This window comes from Oncorhynchus mykiss, chromosome 17 (genome assembly GCF_013265735.2).
Source record: "Oncorhynchus mykiss isolate Arlee chromosome 17, USDA_OmykA_1.1, whole genome shotgun sequence".
Taxonomy (NCBI): domain Eukaryota; kingdom Metazoa; phylum Chordata; class Actinopteri; order Salmoniformes; family Salmonidae; genus Oncorhynchus; species Oncorhynchus mykiss.
Genome location: NC_048581.1, coordinates 22,048,066 through 22,067,830, shown reverse-complemented (window position 1 = coordinate 22,067,830; position 19,765 = coordinate 22,048,066). Strand labels below are relative to the sequence as shown.

Below are 19,765 nucleotides of genomic sequence, written 5' to 3'. Positions count from 1 at the left end.
AGAATGATATTCGTTATGTATAATGACGCACAATGCAATAGATGACTGGATTAAATAGTCCATTAGAAATAGAAGACAAGATTCACTAGCTAGATGAGATACTGACTAATATCCCATCTCTTTCTCTACACAGATTGAACTAGAGAGTGTCACCAACCTCCTGAATGAAGCTGAGGGGAAGAACATCAAGCTGAGCAAAGATGTCTCCACCCTCAGTGCCCAAGTCCAAGACACACAAGTACACACACAATACATCCTGTTTATTCTGTACTGCATATTCATGCAAGCTAACATTTCATTGTAAGTATATTTTAAGTGAGAAATTACCAAAATGACTCACCATAACTGCTCTGTGTGGTTCAATACTGGTTTATGATATCCTGTATGTAGCACTTATTGCTCATTGTTTGGTGTTTGATACTGAACTTTGATTTTGTCTCTGCCCTCCTCAGGAGCTGCTGGCTGAGGAGACCCGTCAGAAGCTGCAGTTCTCCACGAAGCTGCGTCAGATGGAGGACGACCGCAACAGTCTGCAGGAACAGCTGGAGGAGGAGGTGGAGGCCAAGAGGAACGTGGAGAGACACGTGTCCACCCTCAACATACAGGTCAGAGTTCACACACAGGGTCAGAGACCGGAGTCAAATGGTAAAACCTCATTGAGATGGATGCTGCATGTGAAGAGATCCATCTTGTTACCATTTCAAGTGGACATTTCCTGTGCGTTATGTTCCCAAAACAAGAGATTGTAGTGGTCATTCGGAGTTACTGTATTGGGACAGTCAAATACAGCATCCACTTAAAATGAAGACTCGCTGGAAATGAAGGTGTTCTCAGTCAACTAACCTGGTAAAATAACAGTTAAATGAACAAATAATGAAAACGTGAAGAAAGTACATTCATACACTTGTTTACACTATTTTCCTTGTATCATCAGCTGTCAGACTCCAAGAAGAAGCTTGAAGAAATGGCCGGCAACAATGAGCTCCTGGAGGAGAGCAAGAAGCGTCTTCAGAGAGACCTGGAAGCGTCCAACACCCAGTTCGAGGAGAAGGCCTCTGCCTACGACAAGCTGGAGAAGACCAAGAACCGTCTGCAGCAGGAGCTAGAGGACATCCTCATGGACCTGGACAACCAGAGGACCATCGTCTCCAACCTGGAGAAGAAGCAGAAGAAGTTCGACCAGGTCAGTCAACCAACCAACTACAAAACTGGTCGACATAACATTATAGGGATGGAAATGACACAATACCAACCGGTTTTGCCTGCTGGTACAACAGACATATCCAAATGCTGACACTAATCAAAGGGCAATTGTGATGCATGTTATGTTAAAGATAAACAGGGTGTAGGAGAATGTAAATAAGGAGAAAACATTACTTAAATCATGCAACAACAAAAAATACTTCTCTTTAACTACTTTCTCTGCCGTGTAAGTGAATTCAAATTTATGTGGACTTGAAAGTCATCTGAACTTATCTTCTCCACTTCACTCTTTCTTCCAGATGTTGGCCGAGGAGAAGACCATCTCCAGTAAGTACGCTGATGAGAGGGACCGTGCTGAGGCAGAGGCCAGGGAGAAGGAGACCAAGGCCCTGTCTCTGGCCCGTGCTCTGGAGGAGGCCCAGGAGAGCAGGGAGGAGCTGGAGAGAGCCAACAAGTCCCTGAGGACTGAGATGGAAGACCTGGTCAGCTCTAAGGACGACGTGGGCAAGAGTGTGAGTGTGGACAACCAACTTCTCTGGAATCTATGGGCCAGATACCGATCAAGCCTAGTCCTAGATTGAGCCTGATTTTGAATCCAGAACTAGGTTTTTTTTAATGGCAATATTCTTAAACCACCAATAGGTGGCAGGCATGTCCACAACCTTTTCTCACCCACCCACCCCTCCATCCCATCCGTAGGTCCATGAGTTGGAGAAGGGGAAGCGTGGGCTGGAGGCCCAGGTGGAGGAGATGAAGACCCAGCTGGAGGAGCTGGAGGACGAGCTGCAGGCTGCAGAGGACGCCAAGCTGCGTCTGGAGGTCAACATGCAGGCCCTGAAGGCCCAGTTCGACAGGGACCTGGTGGGACGTGACGAGATGGGAGAGGAGAAGAAGAGACAGCTCATAAAGCAGGTAGGGAAAGAAGGAAAAACTAAAGAGGAAAAGCCACCATTTTGTTACACAGAAGAGTAGTAGGTTCATGGGATTAACTCTCCAGGGTGTTCAAGCCACTCTTGAGCTGACACACATACACAGCAACAAATGTTGCTGAATTGAGCTTGTGCTCAACCATTGCTTTCTGTATGTGTGCTCCCCAGGTGCGTGAGTTGGAGACTGAGCTAGAGGACGAGAGGAAGCAGAGAGCCACGGCGGCAGCAGCCAAGAAGAAGCTGGAGGGAGACATGAAGGACCTGGAGGGACAGATTGAGATGTCAAACAAGGGACGCGATGAGGCCATCAAACAGCTGCGCAAGATCCAGGTGAGTTGGAGCGAACAACGATACTGTAACACAGGGGTGTCAAAGTCAAATGGACGGAGGGCCAAATAAAAAAATCAGCTACAAGACGAGGGCCGGACTGTTCGAATGTTCATTGAAAAATTTTTAAATGACGCATATAGTCTAGTGAACCTAATTGAACCTACTGAAAACCTAACAAATATATTACAATATGATCAGATAAATAAAGCAATATTTTCTTATGGCTCTGTCAGTAATCTTTAATTTTCAACAGACACAAAAGACAAATTTCCTTTATATAAATATCCCCATAACATGAACATTAAATGAAAGAAACCGGTATTCAAGGCACCATCAGTAGACTATATTTTCTATTTTAGCAAAAGTGGGCTAAATTTACTTCAAAGAAAAAACAATAATAGCAATTTTCTATCATCCACTCAACTGAAATATTTTTAAAATATAATTGGATTGAAATACAAAAAAATAAAGTGCAAAAATCTATTAATCAAAAACAACACTTTGTTTAAGGAGAAGTAACATGCAGTGAAAACAAATATTAAATTTTAACTTTTAAACTTGAACTGAGTAAAAACTCTAAATATGTGATTGCACAGTAATGTTCACTTGTTTGAGGTTGAGGGTGATACTTGGTGGTGTCCCATCTTTTCCACAAGTTCATCAATGTTCGGGGTAAGGCTCTGAGCTGAAGAAATCCTCAGAATTGAGTGGAGGTGTTCAGCAGTAAGTCGACTTCTGTGTGATGTTTTGTTCAGGTTCATCAAAGAAAACAGTTGTTCACACAGGTATGTGCTGCCAAACATAGACAACGTTTGAGCAGCCTGGATGCGCAGCTGGGGCATTGTGCCGGGGAGGAAACGGGCGAACTCCGCAGCACCCACTGCCGCATATTTTGCCCTCAGTGCATCATTGCATTGGAGGTCAATCAACTCCATTTGGAGGTTTGGTGGTGAGCTTTCCACGTCAACAGCAAATGGGTTACCGAGCAGTTCCAACCTGCTTTTTTGTGCTTCAAAGTCAGCAAATCGGCGTCGAAAGTCAGCGGCAAGCATACCTATTTTATCAGCCAACTGTGTGCTCGGGAACGCACTGGTAGAGAGCTTCTCTTTCATGGTCTGGCAGCTGGGAAAGTGGCTCAAATTTTCTTTCCGCATCTGCGTCTCCCACAGAGTCAGTTTGGTTTTAAATGCCTTCACTGTACTGTACATATCAGAGATGACACGATCCCGACCCTGCAGCTGCAAGTTTATTGCATTCAGATGACTCGTAATGTCACACAGAAAAGCCATTTCACACAGAAACATTTCGTCTCGGAGTTGTGTTGTGTCTTTCCCTTTGCTGTCCAAGAACAGACAAATCTCCTCACGAAGCTCGAAACATCTTTGAAGCACCTTTCCCTGGCTTAGCCATCGCACCTCTGTGTGATAAGGCAAATCACCATGCTCCGTTTCTAACTCCGTCAGAAATGCCTTGAACTGGCGGTGATTCAAACCTTTGGCTCTGATAAAGTTAACTGTGCGCGTGATGATGCTCATTACATGCTCCATTTTCAAGGCTTTACCGCACAACGCTTCCTGGTGTATGATACAATGATAAGCTGTCAGCTCACCTGTCGCGTTTTCCTCTTGCATCTTTTCCCGTATCTTCGCCACCAGTCCGCTCCTGTGTCCACACATCGCAGGTGCTCCGTCGGTTGTCAAACCCACAAGTTTTTCCCAAGGCAGCTCCATCTCATTTACACATCTTGACACCTCTTCATACAAATCATGCCCCGTAGTTGTGCCATGCATAGGACGTAAAGCCAAAAACTCCTCTGTCACGCTTAGGTTGGAGTCCACTCCGCGGATGAAAATTGACAACTGGGCAATGTCAGAAATGTCGGTGCTCTCATCCACAGCCAAGGAATATGCAATAAAATCTTTTCCCTTTTTCACAAGCTGCTCTTTTAGATTGATGGACAACTGGTCTACTCTCTCGGCAATGGTGTTTCTGCTCAGACTCACATTTAAAAAGAGTTGCCTTTTTTCTGGGCAAACTTCGTCACAAACTTTAATCATGCAGTTTTTGATGAAATCCCCCTCCGTAAATGGCCGGGCTGATTTAGCGATCTCTTCTGCCAAAATAAAACTGGCCTTGACAGTTGCGTCCGCGTGTGTGTCCGCGTGTTTCGTTTCATAATGTCGTCTCAGATTATACTCTTTCAGTACCGCCACACTTTCTCCACACAGAAGACACACAGGTTTTCCAGCTACCTTCGTGAACATATACTCCGACTCCCACCTTGTTTGAAACCCCCGGTTCTCAGTATCCACCTTCCGTTTTGCCATTTTTGATGGGTATCTGAAAGTTAATTTTACTGTGATGCTGACGACTGCTGTGCCAATAAATATTGAAATGAAGCAGCCTACTGCTCGGTGCGTCACCTTTGCATTGTGGGAAATGTAGTATTGGTGCGTGTAAAAGATCTGCGGGCTGCCGGCTTGCTGCGGGCCGGTTCTAATAATAAATCAAGATCATCCCAGGGGCCGTAAAAAACCTTCTTGCGGGCCGGATGTGGCCCGCGGGCCTTGACTCTGACATATGTGCTGTAACACATTACCTTACAGTGATACTGTTGTGTTTATGTAGCAGTACGACAGCCTATTCCTTATTTAGTCATATGTAGCATGTCTTATGTAGCCTTATGTAACTGACATTCATGGTGTAAAATGAATCCAGCTAGTGTGAGGTTTGGCTATGGCTTTGACATAACACCTGTTAGGTTCTAAATAAACAGAGTAAAACTAATGGACAACTATGAAAAGCTCTAACCAAGTTTATTCACCCAATTGGTTAGACAGCTGAAAGGACAAAGACCTATTTACACAAGCACTGGTATTTAAACCTTCCTCCTATGCTGAGTCCCCTCCTTTACACATCTGGACAGCCAATACATCTCTGTTGCTAGACGGGACTTTAGTGATGCATGTTCTTTCTCACTTCATCTGACCTGACCTCGGCCCAAATTCCTCACTCCTCCCCAACTCACGGCTGTCCTCTTGACTTGTACCAGACTGTAGCCTTTCTCCTTTCCATAGGATACCTGATGTCTATCAATAACATGTTCTGACAGAATGTAACCGTTCTGCATTCCCCTCTCTCCCTCAGTACCATGAACAAGAATTTTTCATATTTCAAGTTTAGAAGTTGGAACCCATCACACCTTATAAAGCATTATGAAAGCCTTCTGATGCCTCATAATGTAACTATGTCATTCCATCTCCAGGCCCAGATGAAGGACTTCCAGAGGGAACTGGAAGATGCCCGTGCAGCCAGAGAAGAGGTGCTGGGTACGGCCAAGGAGAGCGAGAGGAAGGCTAAGAGTCTGGAGGCTGAGCTCATGCAGATTCAGGAGGTAACGTAGCCTGGCTCACTGTAGATAGTATGGCAAAGTGTGAAATGACACTCTATTTCCTATATAGTGCACTACTTTTGACCAGAGTGCTATTGTGTGTGTAGGAGCTGGCTGCTGCTGAGAGGGCACGGAAACAAGCAGAGGCTGAGCGGGACGAGCTGTCCGACGAACTAGCCAGCAACACCTCTGGAAAGTAAGTAGAACCTTTACTAAATTAATGTGATGTTAACAGCATTATAATGCCTCTTGTATTTCACAATTTTCCACAGTCAAATAAGTGGAATGAATTGGAAACGGTGAATTGAACGCAGCATTAGGTGGTGGTGTAGTGGAGCATTGTGCAACTGAAACATTGTGTGGTAGTGTAGGGGAGCATTCATTGTGTGACTGACTGTTTCCTGTGTGCTGTTTCCAGGTCAGCCCTGTCTGATGAAAAGCGTCGGCTGGAGGCTAAGATCTCCCAGCTGGAGGAGGAGCTGGAGGAAGAGAGCAGTAACATGGAGATTCTCAACGACAGATTGAGGAAGAGCACTCAACAGGTTAGACTGGCAGGACCCCTCCTCCTAACGACCTGAAACACACTGTGACCACACCTTAAACACACTAGAACAGGGCTGTCCAACCCTCCTTCCTGGAGATCTACTGTCCTGTAGGTTCAGTCCAACCCTAATTTAACACACCTGATTCAACTAATTAGCTGCTCAACAAGACCTTCAATTGCTGAATCAGATATGCTAAATTAGGGTTGGACTGAACCTACAGGACAGTAGATCTTTCCTTCCAGTTCTTTGCTGCCAATGACTGGAACGAATTGCATAAATCGCTGAAGTTGGAGACTTTATCTCCCTCACTAACTTTAACCATGAGCTATCTTGAGCAGCTTACCGATCGCTGCAGCTGTACACAGCCCATCTGTAAATTGCCCATCAAATCTACCTACCTCATCCCCATATTCTTTGTATTTACTTTTTTGATATTTTACACACCAGTATTTCTACTTGCACATCTATCACTCCAGTGTTCATTTGCTAAATTGTAATTACTTCGCTACTATGGCCTATTTATTGCCTTACCACCTCACGCCATTTGCAGATACTGTATAAAGACTTTTTTCTATTGTGTTATTGACTGTACATTTGTTTATTCCATATGGAACTCTGTTGTTTGTCACACTGCTTTGCTTTATCTTGGCCAGGTCGCAGTTGTAAATGAGAACTTGTTCTCAACCTACCTGGTTAAATAAAGGTGAAATTAAAAAAAAATAAGGATATCTCCAGGAAGCGGGTTGGGCAGCCCTGCACTAGAACCACAACTTGACCTTTTATCAACCATGCTTTGAACCCTCATTGACTACAATTTCAACCCTCATTGACCACCTCTTAGACACACATTGACCAACTCTTGGACGTACATTGACCATACCTTTAACCCTCAGTGACCAAGTTTTGAACTCCCAGCGTGACCACATCTTGACCACTCTTCATACTCAGGTGGACCAGCTGAACAATGAGCTGCAGACCGAGCGCACCACCTCCCAGAAGAACGAGAGCGCCCGGCAGCAGATGGAGAGGCAGAACAAGGACCTAAAGGCCAAGCTGCAGGAGATGGAGAACCAGGTCAGAGATAGTAGATTTACTAGGGTTGCTCCCCATTGAGAAAATATTAAGTGTCCCTACTTTCCGGTCCGTCTTAGTGGGTGTGTAGTGTACCGTTAAATTGTGGGGTATCGGTTTCTTTCATCTCTGAACAGGTCAAGTCCAAGTTCAAGTCATCCATCACCGCCCTGGAGGCCAAGGTGGCTCAGTTGGAGGAGCAGGTGGAGCAAGAGAGCAGAGACAAGCAGGCTGTAGCCAAGGGCCTGCGCCAGAAGGACAAAAAGCTGAAAGATCTGATGATCCAGGTGGAGGACGAGAGGAAACAGGCCGAACAGTACAAGGAACAGGTATGCTGTTGTGTCATGCTGACACCAGTCTTATGAACACCCTCTTCTTCCTATCTGCTCATGGCAGTGTTACGACACTCTGGCAGTGTTACGACACTCTTATGAACACCCCCCCCCCCCCCCCCCCCCCCTCCCACACACACACCTTACTCCTCTCCCCCTCTCCTCCCCAGGCAGAAAAGGGCAACACGCGGATGAAGCAGCTGAAGCGCCAGCTGGAGGAGTCGGAGGAGGAGTCTCAGCGCATCACGGCTGCCCGCAGGAAGCTGCAGAGGGAGCTGGATGAGTCCACCGAGGCTAACGATGCCATGAGCCGCGAGGTCAACTCCCTCAAGAGTAAACTCAGGTACAGTGTGACCCATGACCCCAGAGTCAGGGCGGTGTCTTTGGCAAGAGTCCCTGCTCCTGACTTCTCCTGTGTACTGTAGTTTCACTGTGCTCAAATCACTCGATAGAAAAGGATAACCACCCCAAATCAAGGCAGGTCCAATATATAACACTGAGTAGATTTACAGCAAGCACACTGACATGTCACATAATCAACCATTCGCCAACCACAATTAAATCTTCTCCCAATGGGCAAATGAGCATAAAGTACTCTTTTGGAGCTTGCAGATAACAAGTTGAACACTGTACTACAGTATATCTGTTTCCAACACCATGGTGAGTCCTCTGGAAATCAAAGCCTTTCTCGAATCTTTATTGCAGAGGCAACCCAATCCCAGAACCCAAGGAGTAACGTAGCAGGTACCTCTGCGCTCAAAGTTTATCACCATTTTCATTTTAACTTTCCATAACTTACCCCCATGCACTCTTGTCCAACTGACTGTGCCATTTCTCCGCCTGAAAGAGTGAAATATGGTTTATCGGTCAATATCTTCAATGGAGCTCCTCTGGTCGAGCTCATAGTCTGAAACAGTGCAAGAAAAGTGTATTGCACGTCCGTTGTGGTCTTTCTACTACTGGTGACCATATTTTTCTCCATGCTTGGTTTAGTTGCCCTAAACCAAACTCATTTCTCTGTGTCTGTCTAGCCTGGTTCCAGATCTGTTTGTGCTGTCTTGCCAAATCCTATGGTCTCCGGTGACCATCGGAGTTGACAATACAGCACAAACAGTTTTGGGACCAGACTAGTGTTCGTCTAGACAGGAGTCAAATGAGTTAACGATATAACCGGCCGGTGTGCAGCGTGCCTACTGTTACTATAACATCTCACTCATTCTGCATTTCAGCGATGCCATTTAATCTTCCTCGTGTGCAACACAAGTTTTTTTTTTTTTTACTCAAGCCTAACAAAACATAGACAAGTTTCATGAAAGGATGCAGTTTGAACTTAATAGACCATTGTGGTTCCACTTTGAACGAAGCACAACTTATAAAGGCTTTATATATAACATGCAAAGGCCTCATAAGAACTACATAAAGGCTTCATAAATCATCTATAAGCATGTCATACTCTATAAAGGGTGGCGTGACAACCAGAGTAGGGTGAATTGCCAAATATTTATACCACTTATATTATGACATACGCTCACAGATGATTTGTGAAGTATCTATGTAGGCTATATAAAGCCTTTAAGTTGTGCATTGTTTAAAGTGGGACTATTATTGTAATAGATGTCAATACTTTATTAACAGTGACGATCACAACCTGTCTGGTAGGTATTGTTAGACATCATTTTACCTTGTTAAAACAGAAAGGTGGATAAAGGCAGAGTGATATACAGACGCAGACCATGGGAGCAAAAAGTCCAACATTTCCCGGTAACCTCAGGACAACCTAGACTGGTCTTGCCCATAGCTTGTCTCATCTGTGTGTCCTGTGTCTGTGTGTCCTGTGTCTGTGTGTCTTGCATCGGTGCTGTCTGTCGGTCTGCGTTTCAGGCGCGGGACCGAGCCCTCTTTCAGCAGCGCACCGCGCCGTGTCGGGGGCAGTGCCCGGAGAGGGGTAATCGATGACGCGTCAGAAGAAGACGGAGATTCACAGGGGGACTACAACGGAACAAAGTCTGTTGAGTAGAAGAGCCCAAAACCATCCAATTAAATTCAGTATTACAAGCATCCAACCAATCAGACTCGGTATTAGGTGCCAGACAGACCCGCTTTACCAAAGAACACACAAGTGACTTCAACCTTTTTCTTTCATATCACTTCCAAATATGATTCTCTATATCAGTCACATATCGACTGCCTTCTCGTTCAGAGCACATAAGGCTTTTCACAATTCAAAACAGACAAAATGGAGGCATAAGAGACAAAGGCATAATAATTAATTTTGTTTAATTTTAGTGCCTGGGATGTTAGTGTGATTTGTTCTTTTGCTACACTGTTTTGTACTGCACTGAATTACTTGTCCCTACGACACTTCCTTAGCATAATGTTGTACCCCTCGAAGGTATGTAGGTTACATGTTGTTCCTTATTCTCCTTTCATCTGGAAGGATAAATCCAGGTGTTACTATTCGTCACTTTAAATCCTAATTAATTATAGGTATCACATTGTATTTCTAGATTTATACATCTAGCAGTCATGTAATTCTATTTCTATGACATCATGACTTGTCCCATCTTCTACACTGCTGTTAACTTTTAAGATCGTTATAGAAGGTCAATGTATGGTATACCCACCCAGCTAAAAAAAACTGATGTAGTCCAAATGTATTTTCTTTGTATTCAGAATAGCTGCCCCAATATTGGTGCATGGTTGCAACCATAGCAACTGTTCTGTAGTCTATGGTAAGGACAGTGAATCGACCATATATATTTCATACTTTGAATATTTCTCTGACTGTCAAGTATGGGTAGCAGAACACCTTCCTACTTCTAGAAACCAAAACCAGTCACCCCTTTCACCTACATATTCCCATCAGACTTTTCTTGTTCCTAAAGTCTAATACACATGTAGTATCAACAAGACAGGTACTTTTTTAGTTGTGTACCTTGCCAAGTAGAATATCATCAGCAGGAATCGTGTCATACCATCAGGGCCATTTTGTGTATGTCCAGATGCATATTCACCAAATATGTTATTCCCGCCACTGGTCACCTTTACAACAATGTTCTGTCTTGTTTTTACTCAATTGACGTTTACATGCCACTTCTTCAAATCTATAAAATGTGGAACCACCTGCACAATAAATAAGTGAAAAAGTAACCGTATTCATGTACTATATGTCTTTCTCCACATCCTGAATGATATTGTCAAAAGCATGTTTAGAATGTTCATTTTATGTGTTCATTTTGATACAAAAAGGATTGCAAACCAACAGGTCAAAAGGTAGAGCACCTCAGGTGCATACATTTCAATGTAAATCCAGACACAAGTTAGTAACACCCACAAACGGTTGCATGTACAGTTGTAAAAATAAGCTCTACAAACTGTACTTCCTGGTCCTTAGTTCACACACAACAGCAGAGTACTTCCATAAGAACAGCTGCTTTAACAGTTGTTTTGTAGACATTATCCTGGTCTCAAATCTGTGTGTTCTAACCAACTCCATCATGAACATGACAGGGGAATTGGATAAAGCACATGGATGGAACCAATATAAACCAACGATATATACACATTGTTAGTAAGTACAAACGTCATTGAGTAGTAACATGCCCTAGTGTCATATGTCCTTGATATTGGACTATTGCTCCTCATTGGAAAGACTAAGGCTAAAACATTCTCTTTTAAACAGTGCGTAAAGAATTCACATGTCCAGCATTAAGTGTAACCAAGGCATCATCCATAATGGTTTTGGAAATATAGTATGAACTGTGCTTTCTCGAAACCCTATTCTGTAAAATCTATTATTGCCATCTTTGATAACTCCCTGATCTGGTATAAGATCAGTCTTTTGACAGGAATTCTGGGTCGACTGACCTGCTCAAACTGAACCAAAGCTGTCTTTAGGCCACTTCCTATTGAAAAGATCTAATATAGATTCTATGCAGTGCAGTGGTACCCCCTAAAAAAAAAAAAATGGAGAGAATCTCAAACTTAAACACTGAAGAAATGGCAACAAATGTTTTTGCCAAAGACCACATTTGAGATTTTCAGAAGTTTAAACTCAATGTACATTCTCTTCCTATATCTTGCCTACCTTATAAAAGATTCTGCAAATGCATGACAGGGTATAGGCTAGCTAGTCTGTGCATTTCTCACAGATAATACTTCAAGTTACCAGGTAGAAGACCTTTAAAAGAAAGTATCTTCGTACATGAATAAACCATTGCTTTTAACTCAAACATTGACCTGTAAAGTAGTAGTACCCATAAACTTCAGACCATCCTTAGCTTTTAGACTGACAACCCAGCACAAAGAAAGGAATAATACACATTCTCCAAAAGGTAAAGCTAGCCTAACTTACCATCTCCGACACTTTACACGTATAGCCTCTATAAGCACATGTGGCTTAGCTAGGAACGGACATATCAGAGAGTTCGACATACAGAAAGGAATCACGACTAGGCAAAACTTACATGTGGTGGTGATATTGCTAAAAGGCAGCAATGCTAAAGGCTAACAGCACCAACTATTGACCAACTTCACTCTTCTGCTACAGTTGGCACACCAAGAATCCAAGATGGAGTCCAATCAGAACGTGGGTACAAGGAGGACCAGGTGTGGGATAGGGGGGGGGGGGGGTTAGTAGCAGGGTTGGTGTTGTCATTGCAGGACTTGGGTTCAGGGGTCAAGGGATCAGCAGGAGGACATGCAGCGGGGTCAAGGAATCCTCACTTCTATTATTAATTAATAAAATAAAACTGAAGCGTAGCATCATGACTCAGTGGTTCTTCTCAGAGTCCATGCAGCAAATAAGTTGATAGAGGGAGCAGCTTCCTGGTTCATAGTCTGACTGAGGGGGGAGGATGTTCAGCTGATAGTGTAGTGAGAGGGGGACACAGTTTAAAGCCCTACTGATGGGTAGTACAGTCTGGTGTGGGGAGGGGGACAGGGGAGGCCCTCGTTTCATAGCAGGATCTTGACTCCCCCTGATGGTGACTGGGTGCCGTGGGAGGAGATCCCCCGAGGAGGCGCAGGTCCAAACTCTAACCGCTTCACCAAACTGAAAGACAGAACGTCTACCACGATGAGTAACATGTAAATCAACAAGTTAATTTTAATGTAGATCAGACAATGTTATGAGCAACAGGAACCAGAACAACAGATCCCACCCAGTTCATGTTCATTAGTTGTCACTACACCACCAGCTGAACATCCTCCCCCCTCTTAGTTGATTTCTAAGACCAGTATAAATCTAAATGGAGAGTAAAGTACTTTTTAGTCCAGATGTCTGGCTATCTTGAGTTGAATGCACTTGATGTGGGTCACCCTGGATGGGAGCATCTGCTAAATGTTGTGCCATGTACACCGAGTATACAAAACATGAACACCTGTTTCCATGACAGACTGACCAGGTGAAAGCTATGATCCTTTTTGATGTCACTGGCTAAATCCACTTCAATCAGTGTAGATGAAGGGGGAGATGGCTTTAAAAAAAAAAAACTTTAACCTTTGAGACATGGATTGTGTATGTGTGCCATGCCCCAACGAATTGAGGCTGTTCTGAGGGCGGGGGGTGCAGAAGGTGTTCCTAATGTTTGGTATACTCAGTGTATATTATGCATTTAATTTGTTGTTTTGATTTCTGTTTGGATCCCAGGAAGTGTCCACTGCCTCGGCAGCAGCTAATTGGGAATCCTAATAAATACTACTACTAAGTAAGCTGAATCTAGATACACACGAGACAGAAATAAAAATATATATATCAAAAGAAAATATATACATATACATACACACACACACACACACACACACACAGTGGGGCAAAAAAAGTATTTAGTCAGCCACCAATTGTGCAAGTTCTCCTACTTAAAAAGATGAGGCCTGTAATTTTCATCATAGGTACACTTCAACTATGACAGACAAAATGAGAAAACAAAATCCAGAAAATCACATTGTAGGATTTTTAATGAATTTATTTGCAAATTATGGTAGAAAATAAGTATTTGGTCAATAACAAAAGTTTCTCAATACTTTGTTATATACCCTTTGTTGGCAATGACAGAGGTCAAACGTTTTCTGTAAGTCTTCACAAGGTTTTCACACACTGTTGCTGGTATTTTGGCCCATTCCTCCATGCAGATCTCCTCTAGAGCAGTGATGCTTTGGGGCTGTTGCTGGACAACACGGACTTTCAACTCCTTCCAAAGATTTTCTATGGGGTTGAGATCTGGAGACTGGCTAGGCCACTCCAGGACCTTGAAATGCTTTTTACGAAGCCACTCCTTCGTTGCCCGGGCGGTGTGTTTGGGATCATTGTCATGCCGAAAGACCCAGCCACGTTTCATCTTCAATGCCCTTGCTGATGGAAGGAGGTTTTCACTCAAAATCTCACGATACATGGCCCCATTCATTCTTTCCTTTACACGGATCAGTCGTCCTGGTCCCTTTGCAGAAAAACAGCCCCAAAGCATGATGTTTCCACCGCCATGCTTCACAGTAGGTACGGTGTTCTTTGGATGCAACTCAGCATTCTTTGTCCTCCAAACAAGACAAGTTGAGTTTAACAAAAATGTATATTTTGGTTTCATCTGACCATATGACATTCTCCCAATCTTCTTCTGGATCATCCAAATGCTCTCTAGCAAACTTCATGGCACTGCAGGATTTGAGTCCCTGGCAGTGTAGTGTGTTACTGATGGTAGGCTTTGTTACTTTGGTCCCAGCTCTCTGCAGGTCATTCACTAGGTCCCCCCGTGTGGTTCTGGGAATTTTGCTCACCGTTCTTGTCATCATTTTGACCCCACGGGGTGAGATCTTGCGTGGAGCCCCAGATCGAGGGAGATTATCAGTGGTCTTGTATGTCTTCCATTTCCTAATAATTGCTTCCACAGTTGATTTCTTCAAACCAAGCTGCTTACCTATTGCAGATTCAGTCTTCCCAGCCTGGTGCAGGTCTACAATTTTGTTTCTGGTGTCCTTTGACAGCTCTTTGGTCTTGGCCCTAGTGGAGTTTGGAGTGTGACTGTTTGAGGTTGTGGACAGGTGTCTTTTATACTGATAACAAGTTCAAACAGGTGCCATTAATACAGGTAACGAGTGGAGGACAGAGGAGCCTCTTAAAGAAGAAGTTACAGGTCTGTGAGAGCCAGAAATCTTGCTTGTTTATAGGTGACCAAATACTTATTTTCCACCATAATTTGCAATTATTGGTGGCTGACTAAATACTTTTTTTGCCCCACTGTGTATGATTTTCAGAAATATGTGATTTTCTCATTGTGACCCATTTACCTGTCGTAGTGTGGAGGGCTCATGCTGCAGGCCTGGATCTCTGTGCCTCCCTCTATAGCAGAGGGGGTACCAGGACACAACGGAAGAGACGGTCTTTTCGGTGACGTGTCGTATACGAAGTCTCGACAAGACGCCAACTTGGACTCCAGGTTCTACAGCATCCAAGAGGGGAAATAAGTTATATTACAGTCTGAGATCATCATAGACACAGAAATGGAGATGTGGTAAAAATGAAAATTCCCAAACAATATCGTTTTTGTATGGAGTTTTCCTTTAAGTCATTAAATTAGAGTTCTATTTTATTCTATACATCATTGAAGGTTCCTGGTGATATGAGGGTGGTATTAAATGCATAGGTCCTACACTGTTTCTTACCCCAACTTTTCTTAGGAGCTCCCCGACGATGTTGAGTGCAGATATGCGAGCCGACGTACTCAGGGGAGTTCCTGTTAGGTTATCCCCTAAACACAAAACACATTACATTTAGCACATATCACAACATCAAACTACAGCTACTAAAGCACAGAGTTTTTAAAGCCTGAGGGCAACATCGCAAAACAAACCAGGCCAGGGTTTGGTGGCAACTTCTTCTTTAGTTGTACTTTTTCTGAATCTAAATGCACAACCATGATTCGAGCCAGTATCTTAAGTAGTTGAACATGTTATTATTCCAACCTGGTGAAAATGTATCGTTTTCATTTTCGTCAAAAATAACTTTATATCGAAGGATTGCCATTGATTTGACGGCCTGCTCACGCGCCGTTAAACCCGATGACGTGTTTCTACGCACGGGCTTAGCTAGTCAACGTCGCCATGGCATCGCCTACAAGTGTGATTGGGGATTTCTATTAGAAAGGCATTTTTTGCCTATATCTTCATACTGTACTGTCTTTGACTAAGGGATTAACTAGCATTCCACCATTAAATTATATTTTAAAATGAGGAAAAAGTCATTATTACAGTTTAACCCACAACACAGCTACCATTGGTCTCACCCACCTCGACGGATGCTTGAGGCTGGGGTTGCTGGGAATGTACCAAGTGGTTTGGAGGGGGTTGTCAGTATGGTGGAGCGTGACGATGATTCGGTCCTGTCTTTCTCTTTAGAGAGGCTACTGGGGGGGCGTCGCTCCTGGACCTGCTGTACAGCTAGCTCCTGTCGTAAATCTGCCCAACACAGAGAGAGAAGAGACAACAGATCAGATCTCAATACTGAGGACATTTGTGACATTGATACTACAGTACAAATATAGAAAAAGTCAATACAAGTAATCACCAATACGCAATGGAAGTCCCACCTACTTCCTGGATCATGTTTTTGAACAGGCATCAAGCTTATATATCAAATTCATGAAAACGTGATCATTTAAGATACTGTACATGTAAAATGATATTCGTATTTGTGGATGAATTTACTTTTAACTGATGTCTTTCATGAATGTTTTTTTATTGCGTTTTTCTCCCGTAATCAAAAACCTTCATAAAAGGCACTGGGTAAAGGTGAATTAATCCACAAATACAATTACAGTATATATCTTAAGATGACCCCCATCATGAATATGATGATATATAAGCTTGAAGACCATTAATAAACAGTACGGGACTTGAGCCAGGACTTTTATTCCTGTAAATTCTACACATAATGCCAAACTCAATCTCACATTTGCTCTGCTTACTTTTTGAGGAATACAATGGGCAAGGCTGGATCATCCTGATATTACAATGTCAGTCAACTATCAAATTGCACATATTTTTGAAACTGGTAACTAAATCTGGCAAAATCAGCTGTTCTTGATTAGAACATGAAATGAAAACCTTTTTGAGTTTCTTGTTCCACTGACTCACCTCTGGCTTCTCTCTCTCACACACAGAGAAACACACTGACCTCTGTACCCCCCCCCCCCTTACACACACAAACCTCTGGCCTCATCCTTTAGTCTCTGGACAGACTCCAGAAGGTTTTCCTTTTCGTCCAGCTCACTCTCCAGGAAGGCGTTCCTTTCGATCACGTGGTTCATCCTCTGCTCAAAGTCCTCCAGGGACATGATGGTCGCCCTGCGAGACAGGACATTGGTCAGTCAGTTACTATGGTTACATCTTAAATTACATCCTAACCTCCAGGGTGAGTGGAAGGACAGACATGGTTGAATCTGTGAAGGCCTATGAAGTTTGTGACAAAATGGGTACACATTGGCTGGACACATTGGCAAGACACACACCAATCTCATTAGGGTGATTGGATAAAGAAGTGTCAGACAGACACTTCAGAGTTACAATACAATGACAACCCAGCAGAGACAGGCTTTTTTTTACATAGTTATTGAAAGTCCCTCATCAACATAACAACAGTCAGTGTCATTACGCCACAATAATAACAACCAAGTCGAGGTCAAAGTGTCCAGACTGACCTCTTGGCCCTCTCCAGGTCGTCGTTGGACTGCTCCAGCTCTCTGATGTACTTCTGGAGTTGGTCCTTGACCGCTGTGGTCTCTTCCAGGTCTCCCTCCAACAATGAGATCTGCCTAAACGCTTCAGAGTGCTGTGCCTCGTACTTCTCCTGCAAAAACACAGAACACTTCTTTTTGATGCATGTCTGCTGTTCATTTCTGGCCTTAGATTATGTTCCCCCTTCACAGGCTTGTCCTTGACTGTCCCCAGAAATGAAGGCTTTTAGCACAATCAAGTATTCAATGACTTTAACCTTCCCTCTGGACTCAGCAGTATAAATAGTTGCTCAGAAGTCAGATGCTCCGTGGTAATGAACACACAGGGCCTCTGGTGATGGTGGCTATGATCTAGTGTGACCGTGTGTGTACTACTAGACAACTCAAGACACAGAAGGCGCTTTGAAGTCTACCAAAACATACAGAATATGGAGCCCAAACTTTACGTGATGGGATGCAGAGTATACGAGATAATATGACGTGGTGATGCAATGCAAGACTACAGAATATGAGTAGTGTTGGCCTTGACAATACAGGTGTTCTAGGTTCTAACCTGGATGTTCTCCAGTTCCATGCGTAACCGGTTGTTGTTGGACAGTAGTTCTCTGTTCCGTGCTTCACACTGCTTCAGCTCTATCTCCAGCTCCGCCTCATAGTCCCTACTCATTTGCTGGAACTCCTGCAACTCCTCCTGTGCCTCCTCAGCCCTGGACACAAACACGTCTAACCTTCATAGCTAAACTATGTAGAAGGAAATCGCCACTGAATTCTGATCTAGGATTAGATTCAATTTTTTCCTCTGTTACAGGGTGAAGTTAGGATGGTCATGGCTAGAAGGGATCCAGCTTTTGTCAAATTAACATCAGATTTGACTTTTCGTAGCACGTTAGGAGAACTTACACAGCAGGTTAGGAGAAATTGCTTAAAGTAAGGAAAAGGTTTAGAGTTAGCTAAACACACACACAAAAAAACACACTTTTGACGTTAAGCTGGATCCCTTCTAGCCATGACCGTTTAGGATTGATATATGATAAACTTCCTAGATATACACTTACGGACAACTTCAGAGATACATATTCAGATTGTTTCACTTCTATCCATTATCCACACATCTAGGCCAACCAGTTCGGCTGCGAGCTACCAACCATTGGTAGAATTCCTTACCTTTGCTGGTGTTTGTCTGACTGCTCCTTCCAGAAACTCAGTTCTTCTTCTATGGACCCAAATTTGGGCGTCTTGGGCTCCCCCATGTCTAACGTTACAGCGGACTCTATGGTTTCACAAAACCTAGTAAAACATCTAAAGTAAAGAAGGAACATGGCACTGGTCATGTTGAGGCAGGCTCTTGTTTGTCTAGCTAGCTAGCTAGCTATGGAGACCAATTAACCATACAATGGAATGCATGATGCTTGCATGCATGTTGACACAACAGTTAGCCCAGTAGGGTTAGCTAGATAACGTTAGACACTTGATAGCTATGTTTTTTTACAGCCCGTTGGCATGTCCAGTTTGATCAGATAATTATTCAGTTACTTTATCTAGCAACATTTTGGCTAGTTAACTAGCTAGTTTAGCGACATCACAACCGTTACGTGAATAACATATAAACTGTTACACGACAGTGAAGATTTCCGACTTTCAGAGAGTAAAATATAAGGCAGAATGCTTACCTGGACGCTGATAGCTAAGAAAATGTAATATTACCTACATAGCAAACAGTAGATCAATAACATAGATAGCAAAACACTATCAGGAAATAAACTGCCCTTCTACCCAAATCCAAACAATTACATCCCCGCGTTTACAGCACACCATTGGTGGATTGAGAGGATGACGCAAAGTATAGGCATTTCAACCAATCAAGTTATATTTCCTGGAAGACTGTGAGTGTAGACAACGGGGTTCACTTTATTCGTCATTCGGTGCACCGTTACAAGTTCTAAGAAATTATAAACGAGTTGTGTAATAAATAAACCTTGTGTACACAAACAAATGTTTCGATTTGCTAAACCAATTTCCCACTAGAAAAGTGGGAACATTACACGATTTAAAATTGACGGACTTTCCAGAATAGAGAGAACGTGTGCATTGCCTTCGTTAAGCAAATTATGTATTCCATTACAGGTTATTTTACATTAAAATGGCTACAAATTCGATCAGCATACTGTTGTAATTATGGTAAGTTTCGTTTTGAGGAATTTGATAACCAGCTAGCAGGGATATGACGATAGGCTCAGTG

At 43.3% G+C, this 19,765-nt stretch overlaps 2 protein-coding genes across 5 annotated transcripts in view; one reads left to right on the top strand and one right to left on the bottom strand.

Moving 5' to 3' along the window:
• The window catches only part of LOC110493498 (myosin-11), a 36,785-nt gene extending 25,834 nt beyond the window's left edge, over positions 1–10,951 (top strand). For 2 of the 3 annotated variants that reach the window (XM_036949393.1, XM_036949392.1), the window contains 13 exons: positions 134–238; positions 453–605; positions 935–1,183; positions 1,503–1,715; positions 1,903–2,115; positions 2,301–2,462; positions 5,728–5,856; positions 5,961–6,049; positions 6,272–6,395; positions 7,347–7,472; positions 7,607–7,798; positions 7,972–8,144; positions 9,683–10,951. In XM_036949393.1, the coding sequence (XP_036805288.1) occupies positions 134–238; positions 453–605; positions 935–1,183; positions 1,503–1,715; positions 1,903–2,115; positions 2,301–2,462; positions 5,728–5,856; positions 5,961–6,049; positions 6,272–6,395; positions 7,347–7,472; positions 7,607–7,798; positions 7,972–8,144; positions 9,683–9,818 (2,064 nt within the window). In that variant the 3' untranslated portion in view covers positions 9,819–10,951. Of the gene's footprint in view, positions 1–133; positions 239–452; positions 606–934; positions 1,184–1,502; positions 1,716–1,902; positions 2,116–2,300; positions 2,463–5,727; positions 5,857–5,960; positions 6,050–6,271; positions 6,396–7,346; positions 7,473–7,606; positions 7,799–7,971; positions 8,145–8,506; positions 8,546–9,682 lie in introns of all 3 variants that reach the window. The other variant, XM_036949394.1, reaches the window with a different exon arrangement.
• On the bottom strand, positions 10,829–19,723 carry LOC110493499 (nuclear distribution protein nudE homolog 1). 2 transcript variants are annotated; one of them, XM_021567804.2, is made up of 9 exons: positions 19,197–19,723; positions 18,691–18,825; positions 18,080–18,233; positions 17,491–17,639; positions 17,001–17,137; positions 16,082–16,249; positions 15,458–15,543; positions 15,083–15,234; positions 10,829–12,854 (listed from the first exon to the last, which is right to left on the bottom strand). In XM_021567804.2, exons 2-9 carry the CDS (start codon positions 18,774–18,776, stop codon positions 12,758–12,760), a joined length of 1,029 nt encoding a protein of 342 aa, XP_021423479.2. In that variant the 5' UTR covers positions 18,777–18,825; positions 19,197–19,723; the 3' UTR covers positions 10,829–12,757. The 2 variants fall into 2 exon arrangements, with proteins under 2 accessions (XP_021423479.2, XP_021423478.2); XM_021567803.2 differs by having other exon boundaries at positions 18,691–19,723.
• Positions 19,724–19,765: the final 42 nt, after the last annotated feature.